The sequence below is a fragment of the Bombina bombina genome, chromosome 2 (assembly GCF_027579735.1).
Source record: "Bombina bombina isolate aBomBom1 chromosome 2, aBomBom1.pri, whole genome shotgun sequence".
Taxonomy (NCBI): domain Eukaryota; kingdom Metazoa; phylum Chordata; class Amphibia; order Anura; family Bombinatoridae; genus Bombina; species Bombina bombina.
The window spans coordinates 202,228,576-202,252,850 of NC_069500.1; the positions used below are offsets into that span (position 1 = coordinate 202,228,576).

Here is a 24,275-nt window from a genome sequence, read left to right on the forward strand (position 1 = left end):
CCTATTACTTTAGACATTAAGCCTGAACAATCAAGATTCAAGTCTTCGCGCTTCTTCTTTCCATATTATTTAGCGACAGATATGAAATTCAAAACCCACATTAGATCTAAATTTGAGGAATATCTCCGGTTTAATTCAGAATATACCGAACGTCCAGAGTTGTTCTGGGAAGCCGCCAAGGCGGTCCTTAGAGGAGAAATTCTAACCTACAAGATAGCCCTGACCAAGAAATTGAAGGTAAGGGAGAGAGAGATACAAAAAGCATTAACTAATGCATATAATAAATTCATATTACAGAAGAACGCCTTAAACTGGTCTAAGTACGTACAGGCTAAGGAAGCCCGGGATACATTCTCTTTGACTCAACAAACACAAAAGGAATTAAAAACCCAGGCTAAACTTTATAGATTCAGGAACAAGTCCGGAAAGATGCTTGCCAGAATGGTCAATAACGAAAAAAAGCAACCCTATATCGAAGAACTTCTAGAGAAGGGTGTGCAAATCCTAAATCCGGATAAAATCGCATCCACATTGGTGAACTATTATCAGGAATTATACTCCTGTAAAGGCTATGATCATGACAAGGCCACGGAGTTCTGGAATATGATTAAAAGCCCTTCACTAACGGACGAAGATATCAGTATCCTTAACTCCCCCATATCAGCGCAAGAACTAACTGAGGCAATCTCTGGTCTTCCCACTGGTAAGGCAGCAGGTCCGGATGGATTACCTGGTGAATTTTACAAAATTCTTTCTTTAGAAATCTCTCCATATTTAATAAATTTATATAATGATCTCTATATGAATGGTAAACCAATCCCTCCTTCATTCTCGGCATCACATACAACTCTGATCCTCAAGGAAGGGAAGGACCCAAGGCTCAAAGAATCTTATAGGCCAATAGCCTTACTTAATTCAGATTATAAGATTCTCACCTCCATCTTAGCAGCTCGATTACAGCAAATACTCCCACAGGTAATCCATCCGGACCAAGCGGGCTTCATGAATGGACGGAACTCCTCGGCAAAAATAAGGGAATTATTACTTACACTTGAATATTTGGAAAAGGCCCGGCAGGCGGGAGGGGGGAGAGAGGAAATGCCCGGAGCACCGGACATGGCTATTCTGTCCATTGACGCAGAAAAAGCGTTTGACTCTGTCACTTTCAAGCATCTCAACACCTCCCTGACAAAATTTGGAATTAAGGGCAAATTTCCTGAATTTGTTAAGAACCTTTATAAAGGATCAGCTACACGCCTAATCATTAATGGCATGGTATCCCCATCAATAACTCTGGAAAGAGGAACCCGCCAGGGGTGTCCTCTCTCCCCTCTCCTGTTCAACGTGGCCATTGAACCTTTGGCAATCATGGTAAGACAAAACTTGGAAGGAATTAAGATCTCAAATCATGAAATGAAAATCGGCCTATATGCAGACGATGTACTATTATATATATCTAACACTAAAATTAACATCCCAAAACTTATGCAAATAATAGACCATTTTGGTACCTTCTCAGGATACAAAATAAACACAGCTAAGTCAGAAATTCTCTGGATCCGTAGGGATAAAGACTCTTGTACAGAAAATCCTTTCAAGAGAATAACAGATTCATTTAAATACTTGGGAATAAATGTTCCGGTGAATGCCGACAAACTATATGAACTTAACATACCCCCTATTATTAGGCAAATTAAAGAAAAGCTGAGAACCTGGCACACACTTCCACTCTCGGTCTCGGGTCGAGTGGCAATATTTAAGATGGTTCTTCTCCCGAAACTCCTTTATATACTTCTGAATGTCCCAGTAATCCTGTACGAAAAGGATGTAAGATTAATCAATAGCTTGATTAGCCAATTTCTTTGGCAAGGGAAAAAAGCACGAATTTCCCTTAAAAAACTCTCTCTCCCATGCGATTCTGGAGGTATGGCACTGCCAGATATCAGAGCATACAACCTCAGCTCCTTGGCACGAATAGCTAGTAGCTGGATCTTATCTAAGGATTATATCCTAAATAACCATCTTGAAAGTAATGTCTGCGATCCTTATCTTCCCCTAGCACTCCTACACTCCCCTCCTAAAGAGCTACCCCTAGAAATTAAAAGACTTAAATCTATATCCAACCCTATCAGGGCTTGGTGGAAAATATCAAAGCTTTTATCTTTCAACCCTAAAATTTCAAAACACCTCACCTTGATAGGGAACCCAAAGTTTCAACCCGGTCTACAGTCTGAGGTCTTCAATAGATGGCACAATAATGGATTAAATAAACTGATCTTACTGATAGATGGGGACGGAAAAACCATTAAAACATTTGAAAAACTAAAAGGGGAATATAACTTACCCAACAAAGACTTCTTTGCTTATTTACAGATAAGGCATTATTTCTTGGAAACAACTAGAGAGGTAGGATGGTCTTGGAAATTAGGTAAACTTGAAAATTGGCTTACACTTACGACTGTGGATCGGATTTCTATCTCTGTATGCTATCATCTTTTGGCTATTAGCAGGGGCAACCAGAATTTAGCAAGACTTGCTCTAACATGGACTTCACTGTCAGAACAAAATAGGGTAGACTCAAAAATAGTGCAACATTCTATAAGCAAAGTGAAAAAAACAACTCTCTCAGCTACTTGGCGGGAAGCACATATCAAAATTCTTCATAGGGCATATTTTACTCCGGAAACGGGTCGCAGGGTTCACAACTCAGGCTTCGATAAATGCCCCAAATGCTCATTCCCGGCAGCCAACTTAGAACACATGCTTTGGTTCTGTCCAAAAGTAAGAAATACTTGGTGCAAGCTTGAATATTGGTTGAATAAGGTGCTGAAAATTCCCCCTGTAACTCTTACCCTATATCAAATTATATTATGTAACGATAATTTAACTGAACGCCACCCCAATGATAACTTGATCTCCGTCTCGATATTAGCCACTAGATACTTAATTTGTAAAAAATGTAAAACGCGCTCAGCGCCCAGCGTATGCGAAATCCAAAACTGTCTAAAAAAACAATGCTTATTAGAACAAAAAGATACAGACATAGACAATGAAGAGGACATAAGGAATTTTTTCAATAAATGGGCAGTATATATTAAATCACTCCCTGAAAATGAAAACGAATATATGATCTTCCCATTTCAAAATTCTGAACTAATCTTACTAGGCATCTGGTAGCTGGGCGAGATGAATGAGAGATGGCCACCTTCCCTTTCCCCTCCCTCCCCTTTTTTTTTTTTTTTTTTTTTTTCCTCTCGGGTTGTTTTTGTTTTGTTTTGTTTTAATTTAAATAAAATAAAAAAACTCCAACAATGAGTAATGACCAAATAGGTGGATAATTCAGGTTAATCTATTATATATATGAATTATAATATATACTTCATGTTTGGTTGATATTGTTTCTCGTTTTCTTTTCTTCTCTGTTATCATAACATGTATGACAAACTGAAATATCTCTTGTTTTTTTTTTTTTTTTTGCCGATATGGATATTGTATTCATTGTTGGTTATAAATAAATATTTAAAAAAAAAAATTGCATGCTCTATCTGAATCATAAAAGTTTAATTTTGACTTTAGTGTTCCTTTAAACACTGAATACATTTCATGAACATCCCTCTAATTATGGGTGCCGCCATATTTCAACATGGTTGCCCCCATGACTAGAAGGAAGTGAAGGATAACATCAATACTAAGTTTATAAAATGTATTTAGTGTTTAAAGGGACATGAAACCGAGATTTGTTCTTTCATGATTCAGAACACTAATTTTTAAAGAACTGTTCAATTGACTTCTATTATGAATTTTGATTCATTCTCTTGGTATACTTTGTTGAAGGAACAACACTGCACTACTGGGAGCTAGCTGTAAAGCCAATAACAACATGCATATATGTGCAGCCACCAATCAGCAGCTAGCTCCCAGCTCCTGAGCCTACCTAGGTATGCTTTTTAACAAAGGATACCAAGAGAACTAAGCAAACAAAATAATAGAAGTAAATTGGAAATTTGTTTAAAATTGTGTGCTATATCTGAATTATGAAATACAATGTGTGGGTTTCATGTCTTTAATCACCATGGAAGTGTGGCAGGTCAACCATTCTTGTAAATATGCTCTTACCAGAATGCCATAAAGGTAAAAGGTCACGGACATCTGATGTTGTCCCTACTTCACCTGCATATTTCAATTGACTTATAAGTCAAGGCTATCTATGACCCTGGTATTGTTTATTCTATATGTTCCATTTTGCTGACAAAGCGAGAACAAGTTAATGTTGTATAAAAGTTTTTTTATTTTACATTATATCAATATCTTAGAACATTTAAGTCCATTGATTTTTCTTGTCTCTAGCAGTGAGGCTGAATTCATTTTGAACAAAAGTAGATCACATTCGAAATACTCCAAACTGGGTTTTCTGTGTTGGTGCATTAAGGGCTGCACTGAGACTCAAACCCAAAACCAGCCTGGTATCAGCTGGATCAATAATGCCATCATCCCACAACCTGAAATTACAAGAAAGCAAAGAATAAATCAGATTCATTTAACAAAACAGGAAACGAAAAGAAGGCAAGAATGAAAAGAACAGAAAGAAAAGGGAGGACGATAAGAAAGGAACGAATGAAAAATAATTAAACCATCATCACTTTCAAGAGACACCATAACATTTTCAATAAATGTAGGTATACTGTTGGGTAAAAAATAAAATGAATTGTCAGCACAACATTTTCACCACCCAGCTATAAATTACACAAATTAAAGGGACATTAGTCAGTTTTTTTTATTTATTCATCTACAGCATTAAACAAAACATCTTAATAAAATAGAAAAATTTCTTAGTACAATATGTATTGTTTTCCACTTGAATGCGGATTATCTTTATCTGTCAAGCAATGGTGAAATTGTTAAATAAATTCATGAATAAAATTATTTCAGAAGCCTTGAAAATGCTTTATATTACAATAGCACTGATACAAGGAACTTTGGTGTATTTTTTAATTATTATAGGTTACTATTTTATTTTAAGACAAAAAAGAGAGAGCTTGCCAGGCACCAAAATATTAGTATAAAATTGCACTTTATTGGTATTCCATTAAAATATTATTACAAAAGAAAAAGAGAATGTGGGGCAACCCCCAAAAGAAACAGACTAACGCGTTTCGGCTAGGAGAGCCGTACTCATAGTCCATAAAACAGTTAGTGACACACAGGTTTAAATACCCAGTGCTCAAATCTAATTGGTTGGTCATTTAATTGTATTTTAAAGGTATATCGTCTCTAATGATTGAGACAGAGTTATACTTGTTTTATAAGAGTAATATCATCAAATTAACCTTTATAATCACATTAAATGACCAAATTGGGGTAGGAATTGATTCTTATATCAAAGCTTTTTACAGCAATTGTGCTTTCACAAGATTATTTCTTAAATCAATTTATACTTTATACATTTGGAACGATTCCCATAAGCTGTTAATAAGTAGATAGAAAAAAAAATAAAATAAAAAAAAATACTATTTTATTTTGCATATATGATTGTTACCAGAAATGAAGTTTATCATATTTTTCTAATGTTTTATTTTAAGTAAACACATTATGTAAACAATGATTATAAACTCTCATAGAATACAAACATTGCATTAGCATTACAGTTCACAAAAAACATAAATTATGCTTACCTGATAATTTCCTTTTCTTCTGATGGAAACAGTCCACAGCTGCATTCATTACTTTTGGGAATTAAGAACCTGGCCACAAGGAGGAGGCAAAGACATCCCATCCAAAGGCTTAAATACTCCTCCCACTCCCCTCATCCCCCAGTCATTCTGCCGAGGGACAAGGAACAGTAGAAGAAATATCAGGGTGAAAGGTGCCCGAAGAATAAAAGAAGGATGCCCCACAGAAAAAGTACGGGTGGGGAGCTGTGGACTCTCTCCATCAGAAGAAAAGGAAATGATCAGGTAAGCATAATTTATGTTTTTCTTCTTAAATGGAAAGAGTCCACAGCTGCATTCATTACTTTTGGGAAAACAATACCCAAGCTGAAGAGGACACTGAATGCCAAGAATGGAGGGTACAATAGGCGGCCCATTCTAAGGGCTCCAAGCCTGAAACCAATGCCCATAAAAACCCCAGCTTCGTCCAAAGCAGAGAAAACTTTGAAAAGAAAAGCCCTGAGGACACTGACCCGCAGGTAGTCCAGAGCCTAGCTAGACACCGCCAATCAGACTCAACTGAGCCAGCAGGCCTCCAGGAGACACTGTCTCCCAACAGTCGGTCCCTTACCACTCACCCCTTACTAAAGAAGGGAACACCAGCCTAAATCTCTAAAGGAATAGCCGACAGAAAAAAACTAAAGGTCACAAAATCCATAAAAGGAAACCCCCCATAGCGAGCCCAGCTCACAAGGGCCCAAATGGGTCCCGACAGAGAAGGGGGGACTACCCCTAGATCAGGAGAAAACATAATTTATGTAAGAACTTACCTGATAAATTCATTTCTTTCATATTAGCAAGAGTCCATGAGCTAGTGACGTATGGGATATACATTCCTACCAGGAGGGGCAAAGTTTCCCAAACCTCAAAATGCCTATAAATACACCCCTCACCACACCCACAATTCAGTTTAACGAATAGCCAAGAAGTGGGGTGATAAGAAAAAAAGTGCGAAAGCATATAAAATAAGGAATTGGAATAATTGTGCTTTATACAAAATCATAACCACCACAAAAAAAGGGCGGGCCTCATGGACTCTTGCTAATATGAAAGAAATGAATTTATCAGGTAAGTTCTTACATAAATTATGTTTTCTTTCATGTAATTAGCAAGAGTCCATGAGCTAGTGACGTATGGGATAATGACTACCCAAGAAGTGGATCTTTCCACACAAGAGTCACTAGAGAGGGAGGGATAAAATAAAGACAGCCAATTCCTGCTGAAAAATCCACACCCAAAATAAAGTTTAACGAAAAACATAAGCAGAAGATTCAAACTGAAACCGCTGCCTGAAGTACTTTTCTACCAAAGACTGCTTCAGAAGAAGAAAATACATCAAAATGGTAGAATTTAGTAAAAGTATGCAAAGAGGACCAAGTAGCTGCTTTGCAGATCTGGTCAACCGAAGCTTCATTCCTAAACGCCCAGGAAGTAGAAACTGACCTAGTAGAATGAGCTGTAATTCTCTGAGGCGGAGTCTTACCCGACTCAACATAGGCAAGATGAATTAAAGATTTCAACCAAGATGCCAAAGAAATGGCAGAAGCTTTCTGGCCTTTTCTAGAACCGGAAAAGATAACAAATAGACTAGAAGTCTTACGAAAAGATTTCGTAGCTTCAACATAATATTTCAAAGCTCTAACAACATCTAAAGAATGCAACGATTTCTCCTTAGAATTCTTAGGATTAGGACATAATGAAGGAACCACAATTTCTCTACTAATGTTGTTGGAATTCACAACTTTAGGTAAAAATTCAAAAGAAGTTCGCAACACCGCCTTATCCTGATGAAAAATCAGAAAAGGAGACTCACAAGAAAGAGCAGATAATACAGAAACTCTTCTGGCAGAAGAGATGGCCAAAAGGAACAAAACTTTCCAAGAAAGTAATTTAATGTCCAATGAATGCATAGGTTCAAACGGAGGAGCTTGAAGAGCTCCCAGAACCAAATTCAAACTCCAAGGAGGAGAAATTGACTTAATGACAGGTTTTATACGAACCAAAGCTTGTACAAAACAATGAATATCAGGAAGAATAGCAATCTTTCTGTGAAAAAGAACAGAAAGAGCAGAGATTTGTCCTTTCAAAGAACTTGCGGACAAACCCTTATCTAAACCATCCTGAAGGAACTGTAAAATTCTCGGTATTCTAAAAGAATGCCAGGAAAAATGATGAGAAAGACACCAAGAAATATAAGTCTTCCAGACTCTATAATATATCTCTCGAGATACAGATTTACGAGCCTGTAACATAGTATTAATCACAGAGTCAGAGAAACCTCTTTGACCAAGAATCAAGCGTTCAATCTCCATACCTTTAAATTTAAGGATTTCAGATCCTGATGGAAAAAAGGACCTTGTGACAGAAGGTCTGGTCTTAACGGAAGAGTCCACGGTTGGCAAGAGGCCATCCGGACAAGATCCGCATACCAAAACCTGTGAGGCCATGCCGGAGCTACCAGGAGAACAAACGAGCATTCCTTCAGAATCTTGGAGATTACTCTTGGAAGAAGAACTAGAGGCGGAAAGATATAGGCAGGATGATACTTCCAGGGAAGTGATAATGCATCCACTGCCTCCGCCTGAGGATCCCGGGATCTGGACAGATACCTGGGAAGTTTCTTGTTTAGATGGGACGCCATCAGATCTATTTCTGGAAGTTCCCACATTTGAACAATCTGAAGAAATACCTCTGGGTGAAGAGACCATTCGCCCGGATGCAACGTTTGGCGACTGAGATAATCTGCTTCCCAATTGTCTACACCTGGAATATGAACCGCAGAGATTAGACAGGAGCTGGATTCCGCCCAAACCAAAATTCGAGATACTTCTTTCATAGCCAGAGGACTGTGAGTCCCTCCTTGATGATTGATGTATGCCACAGTTGTGACATTGTCTGTCTGAAAACAAATGAACGATTCTCTCTTCAGAAGAGGCCAAAACTGAAGAGCTCTGAAAATTGCACGGAGTTCCAAAATATTGATCGGTAATCTCACCTCCTGAGATTCCCAAACTCCTTGTGCCGTCAGAGATCCCCACACAGCTCCCCAACCTGTGAGACTTGCATCTGTTGAAATTACAGTCCAGGTCGGAAGCACAAAAGAAGCCCCCTGAATTAAACGATGGTGATCTGTCCACCATGTTAGAGAGTGTCGAACAATCGGTTTTAAAGATATTAATTGAGATATCTTCGTGTAATCCTTGCACCATTGCTTCAGCATACAGAGCTGAAGAGGTCGCATGTGAAAACGAGCAAAGGGGATCGCGTCCGATGCAGCAGTCATAAGACCTAGAATTTCCATGCATAAGGCTACCGAAGGGAATGATTGTGACTGAAGGTTTCGACAAGCTGTAATCAATTTTAAACGTCTCTTGTCTGTTAAAGACAGAGTCATGGACACTGAATCCATCTGGAAACCCAGAAAGGTTACCTTTGTCTGAGGAATCAAAGAACTTTTTGGTAAATTGATCCTCCAACCATGATCTTGAAGAAACAACACAAGTCGATTCGTATGAGATTCTGCTAAATGTAAAGACTGAGCAAGTACCAAGATATCGTCCAAATAAGGAAATACCACAATACCCTGTTCTCTGATTACAGACAGCAGGGCACCGAGAACCTTTGTAAAAATTCTTGGAGCTGTAGCTAGGCCAAACGGCAGAGCCACAAACTGGTAATGCTTGTCTAGGAAAGAGAATCTCAGAAACTGATAGTGATCTGGATGAATCGGAATATGCAGATATGCATCCTGTAAATCTATTGTGGACATATAATTCCCTTGCTGAACAAAAGGTAACATAGTCCTTACAGTTACCATCTTGAATGTTGGTATCCTTACATAACGATTCAATATTTTTAGATCCAGAACTGGTCTGAAGGAATTCTCCTTCTTTGGTACAATGAAGAGATTTGAATAAAACCCCATCCCCTGTTCCGAAACTGGAACTGGCATAATTACTCCAGTCAACTCTAGATCTGAAACACATTTCAGAAATGCTTGAGCTTTTACTGGATTTACTGGGACACGGGAAAGAAAAAATCTCTTTGCAGGAGGTCTCAACTTGAAACAAATTCTGTACCCTTCTGAAACAATGCTCTGAATCCAAAGATTGTGAACAGAATTGACCCAAATTTCTTTGAAAAAACGTAACCTGCCCCCTACCAGCTGAGCTGGAATGAGGGCCGCACCTTCATGTGGACTTAGAAGCAGGCTTTGCCTTTCTAGCTGGCTTGGATTTATTCCAGACTGGAGATGGTCTCCAAACTGAAACTGCTCCTGAGGATGAAGGATCAGGCTTTTGTTCTTTGTTGAAACGAAAGGAACGAAAACGATTATTAGCCCTGTTTTTACCTTTAGATTTTTTATCCTGTGGTAAAAAAGTTCCTTTCCCACCAGTAACAGTTGAAATAATGGAATCCAACTGAGAACCAAATAATTTGTTACCCTGGAAAGAAATGGAAAGTAAAGTTGATTTAGAAGCCATATCAGCATTCCAAGTTTAAGCCATAAAGCTCTTCTAGCTAAAATAGCTAGAGACATAAACCTGACATCAACTCTGATAATATCAAAAATGGCATCACAGATAAAATTATTAGCATGTTGAAGAAGAATAATAATATCATGAGAATCACGATGTGTTACTTGTTGCGCTAAAGTTTCCAACCAAAAAGTTGAAGCTGCAGCAACATCAGCCAAAGATATAGCAGGTCTAAGAAGATTACCTGAACACAGATAAGCTTTTCTTAGAAAGGACTCCATTTTCCTATCTAGAGGATCCTTAAACGAAGTACCATCTGACGTAGGAATAGTAGTACGTTTAGCAAGGGTAGAAATAGCCCCATCAACTTTAGGGATCTTGTCCCAAAATTCTAATCTGTCAGGCGGCACAGGATATAATTGCTTAAAACGTTTAGAAGGAGTAAATGAATTACCCAAATTATCCCATTCTTTGGAAATTACTGCAGAAATAGCATCAGGGACAGGAAAAACTTCTGGAATAACTACAGGAGTTTTAAAAACCTTATTTAAACGTTTAGATTTAGTATCAAGAGGACCAGAATCCTCTATTTCTAAAGCAATTAGGACTTCTTTAAGTAAAGAACGAATAAATTCCATTTTAAATAAATATGAAGATTTATCAGCATCAACCTCTGAGACAGAATCCTCTGAACCAGAGGAATCATCAGAATCAGAATGATGATGTTCAGTTAAAAATTCATCTGTAGGGAGAGAAGTTTTAAAAGATTTTTTATGTTTACTAGAAGGAGAAATAACAGACATAGCCTTCTTTATGGATTCAGAAACAAAATCTCTTATATTATCAGGAACATTCTGCACCTTAGATGTTGAAGGAACTGCAACAGGCAATGGTACTTTACTAAAGGAAATATTATCTGCATTAACAAGTTTGTCATGACAATCAATACAAACAACAGCTGGAGGAATAGCTACCAAAAGTTTACAGCAGATACACTTAGCTTTGGTAGATTCAGCACTTGACAGCGATTTTCCTGTAGTATCTTCTGACTCAGATGCAACGTGAGACATCTTGCAATATGTAAGAGAAAAAACAACATATATATAAAGCAAAATTGATCAAATTCCTTAAATGACAGTTTCAGGAATGGGAAAAAATGCCAAAGAACAAGCTTCTAGCAACCAGAAGCAATAAAAAATGAGACTTAAATAATGTGGAGACAAGAGTGACACCCATATTTTTTCGCGCCAAATAAGACGCCCACATTATTTGGCGCCTAAATGCTTTTTGGCGCCAAAAATGACGCCACATCCGGAACGCCGACATTTTTGGCGCAAAATAACGTCAAAAAGTGACGCAACTTCCGGCGACACGTATGACGCCGGAAACGGAAATAGAATTTTTGCGCCAAAAAAGTCCGCGCCAAGAATGACGCAATAAAATGAAGCATTTTCAGCCCCCGCGAGCCTAACAGCCCACAGGGAAAAAGTCAAATTTTAAGGTAAGAAAAAATGTTAAATTAAAATGCATTATCCCAAATATGAAACTGACTGTCTGAAAAATAAGGAAAGTTGAACATTCTGAGTCAAGGCAAATAAATGTTTGAATACATATATTTAGAACTTTATAAACAAAGTGCCCAACCATAGCTAGGAGTGTCACAAAAAATAAGACTTACTTACCCCAGGACACTCATCTACATATAGTAGATAGCCAAACCAGTACTGAAACGAGAATCAGTAGAGGTAATGGTATATATAAGAGTATATTGTCGATCTGAAAAGGGAGGTAAGAGATGAATCTCTACGACCGATAACAGAGAACCTATGAAATAGACCCCTTAGAAGGAGATCACTGCATTCAAATAGGCAATACTCCTCACATCCCTCTGACATTCACTGCACGCTGAGAGGAAAACCGGGCCCCAACTTGCTGCGGAGCGCATATCAACGTAGAATCTAGCACAAACTTACTTCACCACCTCCATCGGAGGCAAAGTTTGTAAAACTGAATTGTGGGTGTGGTGAGGGGTGTATTTATAGGCATTTTGAGGTTTGGGAAACTTTGCCCCTCCTGGTAGGAATGTATATCCCATACGTCACTAGCTCATGGACTCTTGCTAATTACATGAAAGAAACAGGAGGTATAGAACCGAGCGTAGTAACAGAGAACCGGTCTCTCAAACCTCGTGCAAGAGCACCAAAAGACAACAGAGTCCTCACATCGTCCAAGCTAAGAATACTGAAGTATTCCGCTACAAAAAAAGTCAAGAACACGCCGCCATCATCAAGATGACACAGATAATATTTGCTGAGAAGTAAAAACGGCCAGCAAAAGAACAGATTGCAAAAGACAGCTCCCAGATAGAGGGCACACCTTAGGCAATCCAGGCCCCCAGACCTACCACAGGTCTTCCCAAGAAAGGGGGAAAGCACATAACCTCCACGAGGCCCCCCAAGAGAGAGAGGTGATACCCAGAACCCGAGGTGAAGCAATCCTTGATCCCCAGCCTGTAAGCCTATGGAACTAGCTACTATGCCCACCTAGATTCTGGAGAAGACAACGTCTCTCAGAACCCACTCCCAGCCGGGGCAGCCCCAGCAACAGCAGGTCTGAACAGGGGAACATAAGAACCCCAAAACCAGCCCAAAGACTGGCGGTAGAATGGCCACAGCTAAGACACAGAGCAAGGGTACAACCCGACCCTTCAAACAACGTCTCTCAGAACCCACTCTCAGCTGGATTAGCCCCAGCAATGACAGCTCTGAACAGGGAACAGAAGAACCCCAAAACCAGCTCAAAGACGAGCGGAAAAATGGCCACAGACAATCCAACAGAGCACGGGTACACCCTGACCCCTTAGAACAGGCAACAGGACCGTAGACCCAAAGGTTCTAGCAAAAAGGTCCAACCAGTCTCGACACGGAGCCAGTAAGACTCCATATGGGGCGTAACACCCCAGAGAGAATATCCCTCTCTGCTAGGGAAACTCACAGTTCCCATCTCCTAAATCCAGGAGAAGCCCTAAAAAAGGACCACATCTCCATAAAAAGAAGAATAAGCTCTCACCCAAGAAGGGGAAAAAAACTAAGACGCAGCACCTTCCACAAGGCATGAAGCCACAGGCTAAAGGAGAGATCAACCCCCAACGCAAAAGCCCTGTTGGAAAAAGTTTCCCAAAAAACTAGCCTGCTAATGCACAATCATTGTGCAATAGTAGCAGTAGGGACACTGCAAATCCATTCACCTGCAAAGCAGTGAATACAATGGACACTACAACAAGCTGAGCAAGGGAACCACCTAAGGTGCAAAACAAGCTCAAAGAGCAACGGAACTCAGAAAACGTGACAAAACAAGCCTAATGAGCAACAGTACTCAGAAAATTTGGCCAACCAAGACCAGGTCAAGGAATCCGAGAAAAAGGACATAGCCCAAGTTCCCAGTAAACAGGGGAACCCTAAATAAGCCCTGGAGCCTAAAATCCGGTAATAACCCACAAGGGGATCCACAAGGGAAAATGCTGAGAGAGATACAGCAACCAGAAGCCCCAGGGAGAAACCGGTCCGAGCCCCCGATTGTTTAAACAAACAATACCTGAAGACCTAACACCCCGTCTGATATAACAACCCAGACCACAGGGGGCAATAATGTAATATCCAGATCAACCCGGATAACGAGAAAAACTTGCAAGTCCCAACCTAAGGAAGAGACCACCTCTTGCCGAAGTCCCACTCTCCAAAGGAGCTAAGGCGGTAAAAGTTGTACAACGACACTAGAGCTCCTAGACTCTCTAACAGCCTCAGGACACACTATGGTCCAACATTACCAGACGCAAGGAGAGAGTGATGCAGCGGAAACACCACTGACCCAATGAGCACTCCGCACCTTGACCGGACCAGCCAATCAGAACGGCGCCACGTGTCTGAACAGCCACAAGACATAATCGAACCCATCAGGACCAGCCTGCAACCCGGGACCTAACCGTCAAGCTGCATGAATCCTCCCGCAGAGGGGAAGAATAGAAAACAGACAAACATAGGACTAACATGTTCCCAAAAACAATTCCGCAGAAGTAACAGAGTATCGATCCCAGTTTAAGATTCCCGAAGGAATACCAATAAACAAAATAAAAGACATCCCAATCAGATAAAAGGAAAATAAAAGGCAACCCTTAGGTTAACGCTCAATAAGAAAGCAGGCCTAGCACAGGACCAGCCAACACGGAGCCCTAAGCTTCCAACAAAAAAACTGGGAAGGATCTCAAGAAAGAACAGTCAGGAGATTACATCATCCCCACATGTCTAATGAGGAGCACCATTCGAAGCAGACTGAAAATTCCTGTATCCGAGAAGGATAGGGTCATTTAATGACTGAAAAACATGTCTGAGTAACACGTGAAGGCATGCGACTCTGTAACGAAAGGCACAACACTCAGGGACAGTTACACATGCAGGGAACTGCACAGGCCCTCCCCAAGGTTGTAGACCCGGCACAATAGGGCACAAGCACAATCACGCATAATCGTCTGGACTCTGCAGTCGAATAATCGTCAAAAGTACATGGTAGCGAAAATGTGCTGCAACCTCCGGGGGGGAACAAGCCGCCCTGCATGGAGGAATAATCATAAACTGGGTTACACGCATGTGTAGAAGTATGGAGCGGTAGGGAACTCGCCTCTCGGAGGACTGGACCCCCAGAGGACCCCCAGCTGACCCTTGATTCCCTGAGTCCGAGGATCAAGGCGCTCTCATATGGCATACAGAACAGAACTGGTTGACATGCGTCAACGAGGCCAATCCGGATTCTTCACCGGACACAGAATCTGAAATTAAAATAGTCTCAGTATCAGAATTCTCCATAACTGAATCTGAAATTTGAACAGTCTCAGCATCAGAATCCTCCATAACTGGATAGAGGATATGTAAATATGGACTAAAGAAGTAAAACGCAAACGGCACCTAACACCCACAATGGCTGGGGCACTCACCACCTCCTATGACCAGACCCCTGCGGACTAGAATTTCTCCTTCGCCACACGGTCGAAAATGCGGAAATGGAGGACGAAATATAACCACGCCCGACCACAAGGTGAACCATACAGTCCAAAAAAGCACGCCCAACCATAAGGTTGCGTCACTTCCAAAGGCCTCAATGTTCCAAACATTGAACCATCACACATAAGCAGGTTGAATCACATAACAGGAGATATTAACCCTTGATTCCAAGATACTAAAGGAGACTCACTGAGAACCTTATGTTATAAACAATCAAAAAACCCTATAGAAATAGCCTAGCTTCCCCTAACAAAGTGAAATCCCATTCACTTCAATAGATATAAATGAAAGATAACAAATCAGGGGAGCGCTACAAAAAGGCAGCTATATAAGAGATCAATAATAATAAGAGTTGACACAAGTAAAGACTCTATATGAAATAGCAGAAAAACATAATTTATGCTTACCTGATAAATTTATTTCTCTTGTAGTGTGTTCAGTCCACGGGTCATCCATTACTTATGGGACATATTCTCCTTCCCAACAGGAAGTTGCAAGAGGATCACCCAAGCAGAGCTGCTATATAGCTCCTCCCCTCACATGTCATATCCAGTCATTCGACCGAAACAAGAAGAGAAAGGAGAAACTATAGGGTGCAGTGGTGACTGGAGCTTTAATTAAAATTTAGAACTGCCTCAAAAAAAGACAGGGCGGGCCGTGGACTGAACACACTACAAGAGAAATAAATTTATCAGGTAAGCATAAATTATGTTTTCTCTTGTTAAGTGTGTTCAGTCCACGGGTCATCCATTACTTATGGGATACCAATACCAAAGCTAAAGTACACGGATGATGGGAGGGACAAGGCAGGAACATTAAACAGAAGGAACCACTGCCTGTAGAACCTTTCTCCCAAAAACAGCCTCCGAAGAAGCAAAAGTGTCAAATTTGTAAAATTTTGAAAAGGTATGAAGTGAAGACCAAGTTGCAGCCTTGCAAATCTGTTCAACAGAGGCCTCATTCTTAAAGGCCCAGGTGGAAGCCACAGCTCTAGTGGAATGAGCTGTAATTCTTTCAGGAGGCTGCTGTCCAGCAGTCTCATAGGCTAAACGTATTATGCTACGAAGCCAAAAAGAGAGAGAGGTGGCCGAAGCCTTTTGACCTCTCCTCTGACCGGAATAAACGACAAACAGAGAAGAAGTTTGCCGAAAATCTTTAGTTGCCTGTAAGTAGAACTTCAGGGCACGGACTACGTCCAGATTATGCAAAAGACGTTCCTTCTTTGAAGAAGGATTAGGACATAATGATGGAACAACAATCTCTTGATTGATATTCCTGTTAGAAACAACCTTAGGTAAAAACCCAGGTTTAGTACGCAGAACTACCTTGTCTGAATGAAAAATCAGATAAGGAGAATCGCAATGTAAGGCAGATAACTCAGAGACTCTACGAGCCGAGGAAATAGCCATCAAAAACAGAACTTTCCAAGATAAAAGCTTAATATCAATGGAATGAAGGGGTTCAAACGGAACACCCTGAAGAACTTTAAGAACCAAGTTTAAGCTCCACAGAGGAGCAACAGTTTTAAACACAGGCTTAATCCTAGCCAAAGCCTGACAAAAAGCCTGGACGTCTGGATTCTCTGCCAGACGTTTGTGTAAAAGAATAGACAGAGCAGAAATCTGTCCCTTTAACGAACTAGCGGATAAACCCTTTTCTAAACCTTCTTGTAGAAAAGCCAATATCCTAGGAATCCTAACCTTACTCCATGAGTAACTCTTGGATTCACACCAATATAAATATTTACGCCATATCTTATGGTAAATTTTTCTGGTAACAGGTTTCCGAGCCTGTATTAATGTATCAATAACCGACTCCGAAAAACCACGCTTTGATAGAATCAAGCATTCAATCTCCATGCAGTCAGCCTCAGAGAAATTAGGCTTGGATGGTTGAAAGGACCCTGGATTAGAAGGTCCTGCCTCAGAGGCAGAGACCATGGTGGACAGGACGACATGTCCACTAGGTCTGCATACCAGGTCCTGCGTGGCCACGCAGGCGCTATCAGAATCACCGATGCTCTCTCCTGTTTGATCCTGGCAATCAGTCGAGGTAGCAACGGAAATGGTGGAAACACATAAGCCATGTTGAAAACCCAAGGGGCTGCTAGTGCATCTACCAGCACCGCTCCCGGGTCCCTGGACCTGGATCCGTAACAAGGAAGCTTGGCGTTCTGGCGAGATGCCATGAGATCCAGCTCCGGTTCGCCCCAACGAAGAATCAGTTGAGCAAACACCTCCGGGTGAAGTTCCCACTCCCCCGGATGATTGATGTAAGCCACAGTCGTGATGTTGTCCGACTGAAATCTGATGAACCTCAGTGTTGCTAAGCTAGAAGAGCATTGAATATTGCTCTTAATTCCAGAATGTTTATTGGGAGGAGTTTCTCCTCCTGAGTCCACGATCCCTGAGCCTTCAGGGAGTTCCAGACTGCACCCCAGCCTAGTAGGCTGGCATCTGTTGTTACAATCGTCCAATCTGGTCTGCGAAAAGTCATTCCTTTGGACAGATGAACCCGCGACAACCACCAGAGAAGACAATCTCTGGCCTCCTGGTCCAGACTTAGTAAAGGGGACAGATCTGAGTAATCCCCATTCCACTGACTTAGCATGCATAGTTGCAGCGGTCTGAGATGCAGGCGCGCAAATGGCACTATGTCCATTGCCGCGACCATTAAGCCGATTACTTCCATGCACTGAGCTACTGATGGGCTTGGAATGGAATGAAGGACACGGCAAGCATTTAGGATTTTTGATAACCTGGACTCCGTCAGGTAAATCTTCATCTCTACAGAATCTATAAGAGTCCCTAGAAAGGGAACCCTTGTGAGTGGTAACAGAGAACTCTTTTCCATGTTCACTTTCCACCCATGCGACCTCAGAAATGCTAGAACTATCTCTGTATGAGACTTTGCATTTTGAAAACTTGACGCTTGTATCAGAATGTCGTCTAGGTACGGAGCCACCGCTATGCCTCGCGGTCCTAGTACCGCCAGAAGCGAGCCCAGAACCTTTATAAAAATTCTCGGGGCCGTAGCCAACCCGAAGGGAAGAGCTACAAACTGGTAATGCCTGTCTAGAAAGGCAAACCTTAGGTACCGATAATGATCTTTGTGAATCGGTATGTGAAGGTAGGCATCCTTTAAGTCCACTGTGGTCATATACTGACCCTCTTGGATCATGGGTAGGATGGTTTGAATAGTTTCCATTTTGAACGATGGAACCCTTAGGAATTTGTTTAAGATCTTCAGGTCCAAGATTGGCCTGAAGGTTCCCTCTTTTTTGGGAACCACAAACAGATTTGAGTAAAAACCTTGCCCTTGTTCCGTCCGCCGAACCGGGTGGATCACTCCCATTACTAAGAGGTCTTGTACACATCGTAGAAATCTTTCTTTATTAGGTTTGTTGATAACCTTGACAGATGAAATCTCCCTTGTGGAGGAGAAGTTTTGAAGTCCAGAAGGTATCCCTGAGATATGATATCCAACGCCCAGGGATCCTGGACATCTCTTGCCCAAGCCTGGGCGAAGAGAGAAAGTCTGCCCCCCACTAGATCCGTTTCCGGATAGGGGGCCCTTTCTTCATGCTGTCTTAGGGGCAGAAGTAGGTTTTCTGGCCTGCTTGCCCTTGTTCCAGGACTGGTTGCCTTTCCAACCCTGTCTGTAACGATTAGCAGTCCCTTCCTGTTTTGGAGCGGAGGAGGTTGATGCTGCTCCTGCCTTGAAATTACGAAAGGCACGAAAATTAGACTGTTTGGCCTTTGATTTGGCCCTGTCCTGAGGAAGGGTGTGACCCTTACCTCCAGTAATGTCAGCAATAATTTCTTTCAAGCCGGGCCCGAATAAAGTTTGCCCTTTGAAAGGAATATTAAGCAATTTAGATTTAGAAGTGACATCTGCTGACCAGGATTTAAGCCATAGCGCTCTGCGTGCCTGGATGGCGAATCCGGAGTTCTTAGCCGTCAGTTTGGTTAAATGCACAACGGCATCCGAAATAAATGCATTAGCTAGCTTAAGGGCTCTAAGCTTGCTCATAATCTCATCCAATGGTGCTGTGCGAATAGCCTCTTCCAGAGACTCAAACCAGAATGCCGCTGCAGCAGTGACGGGCGCAATGCATGCAAGGGGCTGTAATATAAAACCTTGTTGAACAAACATTTTCTTAAGGTAACCTTCTAATTTTTTATCCATTGGATCTGAGAAAGCACAGCTATCCTCCACCGGGATAGTGGTACGCTTGGCTAAAGTAGAAACTGCTCCCTCCACCTTAGGGACCGTCTGCCATAAGTCTCGTGTGGTGGCGTCTATTGGAAACATTTTTCTAAATATCGGAGGAGGGGAAAAGGGCACACCGGGTCTATCCCACTCCTTGCTAATGATCTCTGTAAGCCTTTTAGGTATAGGAAAAACGTCAGTACACACCGGCACCGCATAGTATTTATCCAGCCTACATAATTTCTCTGGGATTGCAACCGTGTCGCAATCATTCAGAGCCGCTAACACCTCCCCTAGCAATACACGGAGGTTCTCAAGCTTAAATTTAAAATTTGAAATTTCTGAATCCGGTCTCCCCGGATCAGATCCGTCACCCACAGAATGAAGCTCTCCGTCCTCATGTTCTGCAAATTGTGATGCAGTATCGGACATGGCTCTCGTATCATCTGCGCGCTCTGTCTTTAACCCAGAGCTATCGCGCTTGCCTCTTAACTCAGGCAAATTAGATAATACCTCTTTCATAACATTAGCCATATCATGTAAAGTGATTTGTAAGGGCCTTGATGTACTTGGCGCCACAATCTCCTGAGCGGGAGGCGAAGGTACTGACACGTGAGGAGAGTTAGGCGGCATAACTTCCCCCTCGTTGTCTGGTGATAATTTCTTTACCAGTAAAGACTGACTTTTATTTAAAGTAACATCAATACAATTGGTACACATATTTCTATTGGGCTCCACATTGGCTTTTAAACATAATGAACAAGTAGATTCATCTGTATCAGACATGTTTAAACAGACTAGCAGTGAAGGCTAGCAAGCTTGGAAAAAAACTTTCAATAAATTTACAAGCAATAGAAAAAAAAAACGCTTCAGCGCTTTTAAAAACACAAAAAAAACTGTCACAGTTGAAATAACAATGAACTAATTCAGTTATAGCCAACAAATTTAACAGTAAATGTATGAATTTAGCAGAGGATTGCACCCACTAGCAAACGGATGATTAACCCCTCAATACCCAAAAAACGGACAATCAATTTCAGATTTAACGCTTTTATCACAGTCAAACACACTGTCACAGGTCTGCTGTGACTGATTACCTCCCTCAAAAATGAATTTTGAAGACCCCTGAGCTCTCTGGAGACGTCCTGGATCAAGGAGGAAGAAGCAGGAAGACTGTGCTAGAATTTTAACTGCGCAACAAGGCGCTAAAAAAAGGCCCCTCCCACTCATATTACAACAGTGGGAGACCTGTTACAACGGTTTCTATGCAGAAATAAACGTTAGCCATATGGAAAAAAATCATGCCCAAAAAGATTTAACACCAAAGTACCTCACAAAACGAATAACATGCCAGTAAACGTTTTAAAAACAACTTTTCCAGTGTTATGTAAAGTTATCACTAAGCCTGCTACCAGTCGCTTCTACTGCAGTTAAGGCTCATACATTTATTTCAGTATTAACAGTATTTTCTCAGTCAAATTCTAGTCCCTAGAAAATAACTCAACTGCGCATACATTTATCAGCCTGATACCAGTCGCTACTACTGCATTAAAGGCTGTACTTACATCATATGGGTAACAGCAGTGTTTTCTTAGTCAATTCCATTCCTAGAAAATATTATACTGCACATACCTCATTTGCGGGGGACCCCGCATGCTATTCCCTTTTCTGAAGTTACCCCACTCCTCAGAATGTGCGAGAACAGCCAGTGGATCTTAGTTACGTCTGCTAAGATCATAGAAAACGCAGGCAGATTTTCTTCTTCTAAATACTGCCTGAGAGAAAAAACAGCACACTCCAGTGCCATTTTAAAATAATAAACTTTTGATTGAAGAATAATTAAGTAAAAAACTCCTATCTCCTCTCACAACCTCCTTTGTTGAGACTTGCAAGAGAATGACTGGATATGACATGTGAGGGGAGGAGCTATATAGCAGCTCTGCTTGGGTGATCCTCTTGCAACTTCCTGTTGGGAAGGAGAATATATCCCATAAGTAATGGATGACCCGTGGACTGAACACACTTAACAAGAGAAATCTCATCTATAAAAAAATCTTATATACAATATATATATATATATATATATATTTAATAATTCAAGGCAATAATATTACATAAAACCACCGGTGGTAAACAATGTAAAATAGTGTAAAAATGTGTTAAAATTGATTAAAAATGTGAGAAAGGAATGGCCCCTATCAAAAAGATGTGGGCTGTCCGGAACTAAGACCCTCTATATCCAAACAGGTAGTCTATAACAATTTCATGAATCACTGCTAGCAAATGATCTGTTATAGTATTCCCTTGTAATTAGCATGTAGGGAGGGGTAGGGTAAAAGTTCTGCTGTTAATGGATGCAATATAGTGAGATACACACAGCTTCAATACTTTACGTTCCTGATGTCTGCTTAGTCCGTGACTCACTTTTCCCAGAATCCGAAATCCTTATAGATTTCTCCGCTTTATTGTTACGTGACTTAGCTTGCCCTTAGATCCGGCGTATCACCTTTCAAGACTCTGCCGTTCTTTACTGCGGGTTGCTTTTTCCAGATCCTAGTTCCGGGTCACGTGTTCAGGTCACCGGTTTTGAATGAACAAATGGAAGGAGTGGATTACCGGGTTGATGAAAGGAGATCTTTAAGTAAAGTATATCAAGTATACAAAGTATCCAACATGAATGTATCAAACACTTGTTGCATTGAACTCATCAGAGCGCTCTGATCCTAGAGTTAGAAATGGCTTATCATCTACGAGTTTCAGCTTTACAGCCTTTTTCAAGATGGAACTTTTCTTACCCATACTCCCCTATTTATCCGTCAATTTCTTAATTGATGTTCTTCCTTCAATTCTTTCTTAAAGTTGTAGTCATTTGTTATAGCCATACTTTAAAACTTTTTCTTGGGGCCAATGTTTTTGTATATTAAAAACAACTTCTTCAAAAACAACTCTGACAAAACAAATCTATTACTATTCATAAGAGGTAGAAGGGATTTAAAAACAGTTACATATATTAAGATATTAATACAATCAAAGTTAGATATATTAAGATAATAATACAAAAGTGGGCTAAATATTCACAATAAAAGATCATGACTCAAAATGCATTTTTATCTATTGTGAAAGTGAAAATAATGTTTTGTATATTAATAATAATATATTCCCCTTATATAGAATATATATATATATATATATATATATATATTTGTGTACATAAATATCAAATTTTTCAGTAGTGTAATAACTAGTGCCAGTGCTAAAAATATGATATTCCCTCTATTGTTATTCCATAATGGAATTCAAATCCTGCTTACATTAAAATCCTGTGATTCTAAACTTTTAAATGAAAAATGTAATTGTGCTTCTGCCCTTATACTTGTATATGGATAAATATATATTTGCCTAAATATTTAAAATAAATTTCTACTTTATTTTCTCAATAATGTGATAACTAGTGCTAGTGCTCAAATTATGGTGTTCCCTCTTAATATTGATCATTCCGTAATGGAATTCAAATCTAACAACATTAAGTCCCCTTGGTTCTAAACTTTTAAATAAGAAAATCAGTTCCGCTTCTGCCCTCAACACATTTTTATTTATGTCTCCCCCCCCCCCCCCCCTTGGGTCTCCTTTAATTTTTCTTATGCCCCAGTATTTGAAACCCCTTGTACTCTGGTCATGACACTCTTTAAAATGGCGAGATAGCAAGTGTCTCTCGAACCCATGCTTTATTTTGGGGAGATGTTACCTTATTCTATCTTTCAGGGGGCGGGAGGTCTCCCCTAAATACTGTTTTTTACAAGGGGATTGTGCTAAGTACACCACATTCCTATCTGTACACCTAATGCAATCTCTCATCTCATACTCTTTGTTTGTTGAGCTGGATGTTACCGGTTTGGTTTTATTACTAAAACTACATGCTTTATACCCAATGGATGGGTAACAGCCCATCAGTTTTTTTATTGTGCATATCAACCTCTATATATGTATTGCTTGGTTTCCTCGGAACACTCTGTGCTAATATAGATTTTAAATTCTTGGCCTTTTTAAAAACTCTCTGGTCTATCTGGAAGGAGTTCACCCATAATAGGGTCCCTTTGGAGTATGTACCAATGTTTATTGAAAATATTTCTTAATTCCTTGTGATTTATGTTATAATCAGTGATAAAGGGTGTTCATAATGTATCTTTCATTTCATCTATTTTGGGTTTCCTTTTTAGTAGTTCAGTTCTTTCTCTTCCTCTTGCTAGTTCCCTAGCTTCCTTTATCAATTTTCTATCATATCCCCTTTGATTGAATTTAATTTCTAGTTGATCAGCTTGTGCTTTAAAGTCAATGAGTCTAGAGCAGTTTTTTCTCACTCTTGTGAACTGATTCTTAGGTATGTTATCAACCCATCTTTTTAAATGACAACTGTCCATTATGTACATAATTATTCAAATCAACTGCTTTAAAATGAGTTTTAGTGTATAAATTACCATCTATGTCTATATCTAAATCTAAATAGTTTATATGGGTTTTACTGATTTCATAGGTGAAATCTAGACCAAAATGTTTGTCTTTAAGGTCATCCATGAAAAATTCAAATAATTCTATGTCATCCCTCCAAATAATAAAAATATCATCGATGAATCTGCGATAGAGTACCAAGTTTGCCCCCCAAGGCTCGCTGAACATGACATTATCTTCTAGATAACCCATAAATAGGTTCGCGTAGCATGGGGCAAACTTGGTGCCCATCGCCGTACCCTGAACTTGGAGGAAAAATTGGCCATTAAAATTAAAATAATTGTTTTTTAAAATGAACTCGATGCACTGTTTAATAA

The 24,275-nt window shown here is 40.2% G+C and overlaps 1 protein-coding gene across 1 annotated transcript in view; it reads right to left on the bottom strand.

The window, feature by feature from the left end:
- Nucleotides 1-4,268: 4,268 nt before the first annotated feature.
- The window catches only part of MCCC2 (methylcrotonyl-CoA carboxylase subunit 2), a 248,697-nt gene continuing 228,690 nt past the window's right edge, over nt 4,269-24,275 (bottom strand). Inside the window, exon 17 of the mRNA XM_053701441.1 lies at nt 4,269-4,499. Coding sequence (XP_053557416.1) covers nt 4,382-4,499 — 118 coding nt within the window. The 3' untranslated portion in view covers nt 4,269-4,381. The remainder of the gene's footprint in view (nt 4,500-24,275) is intronic.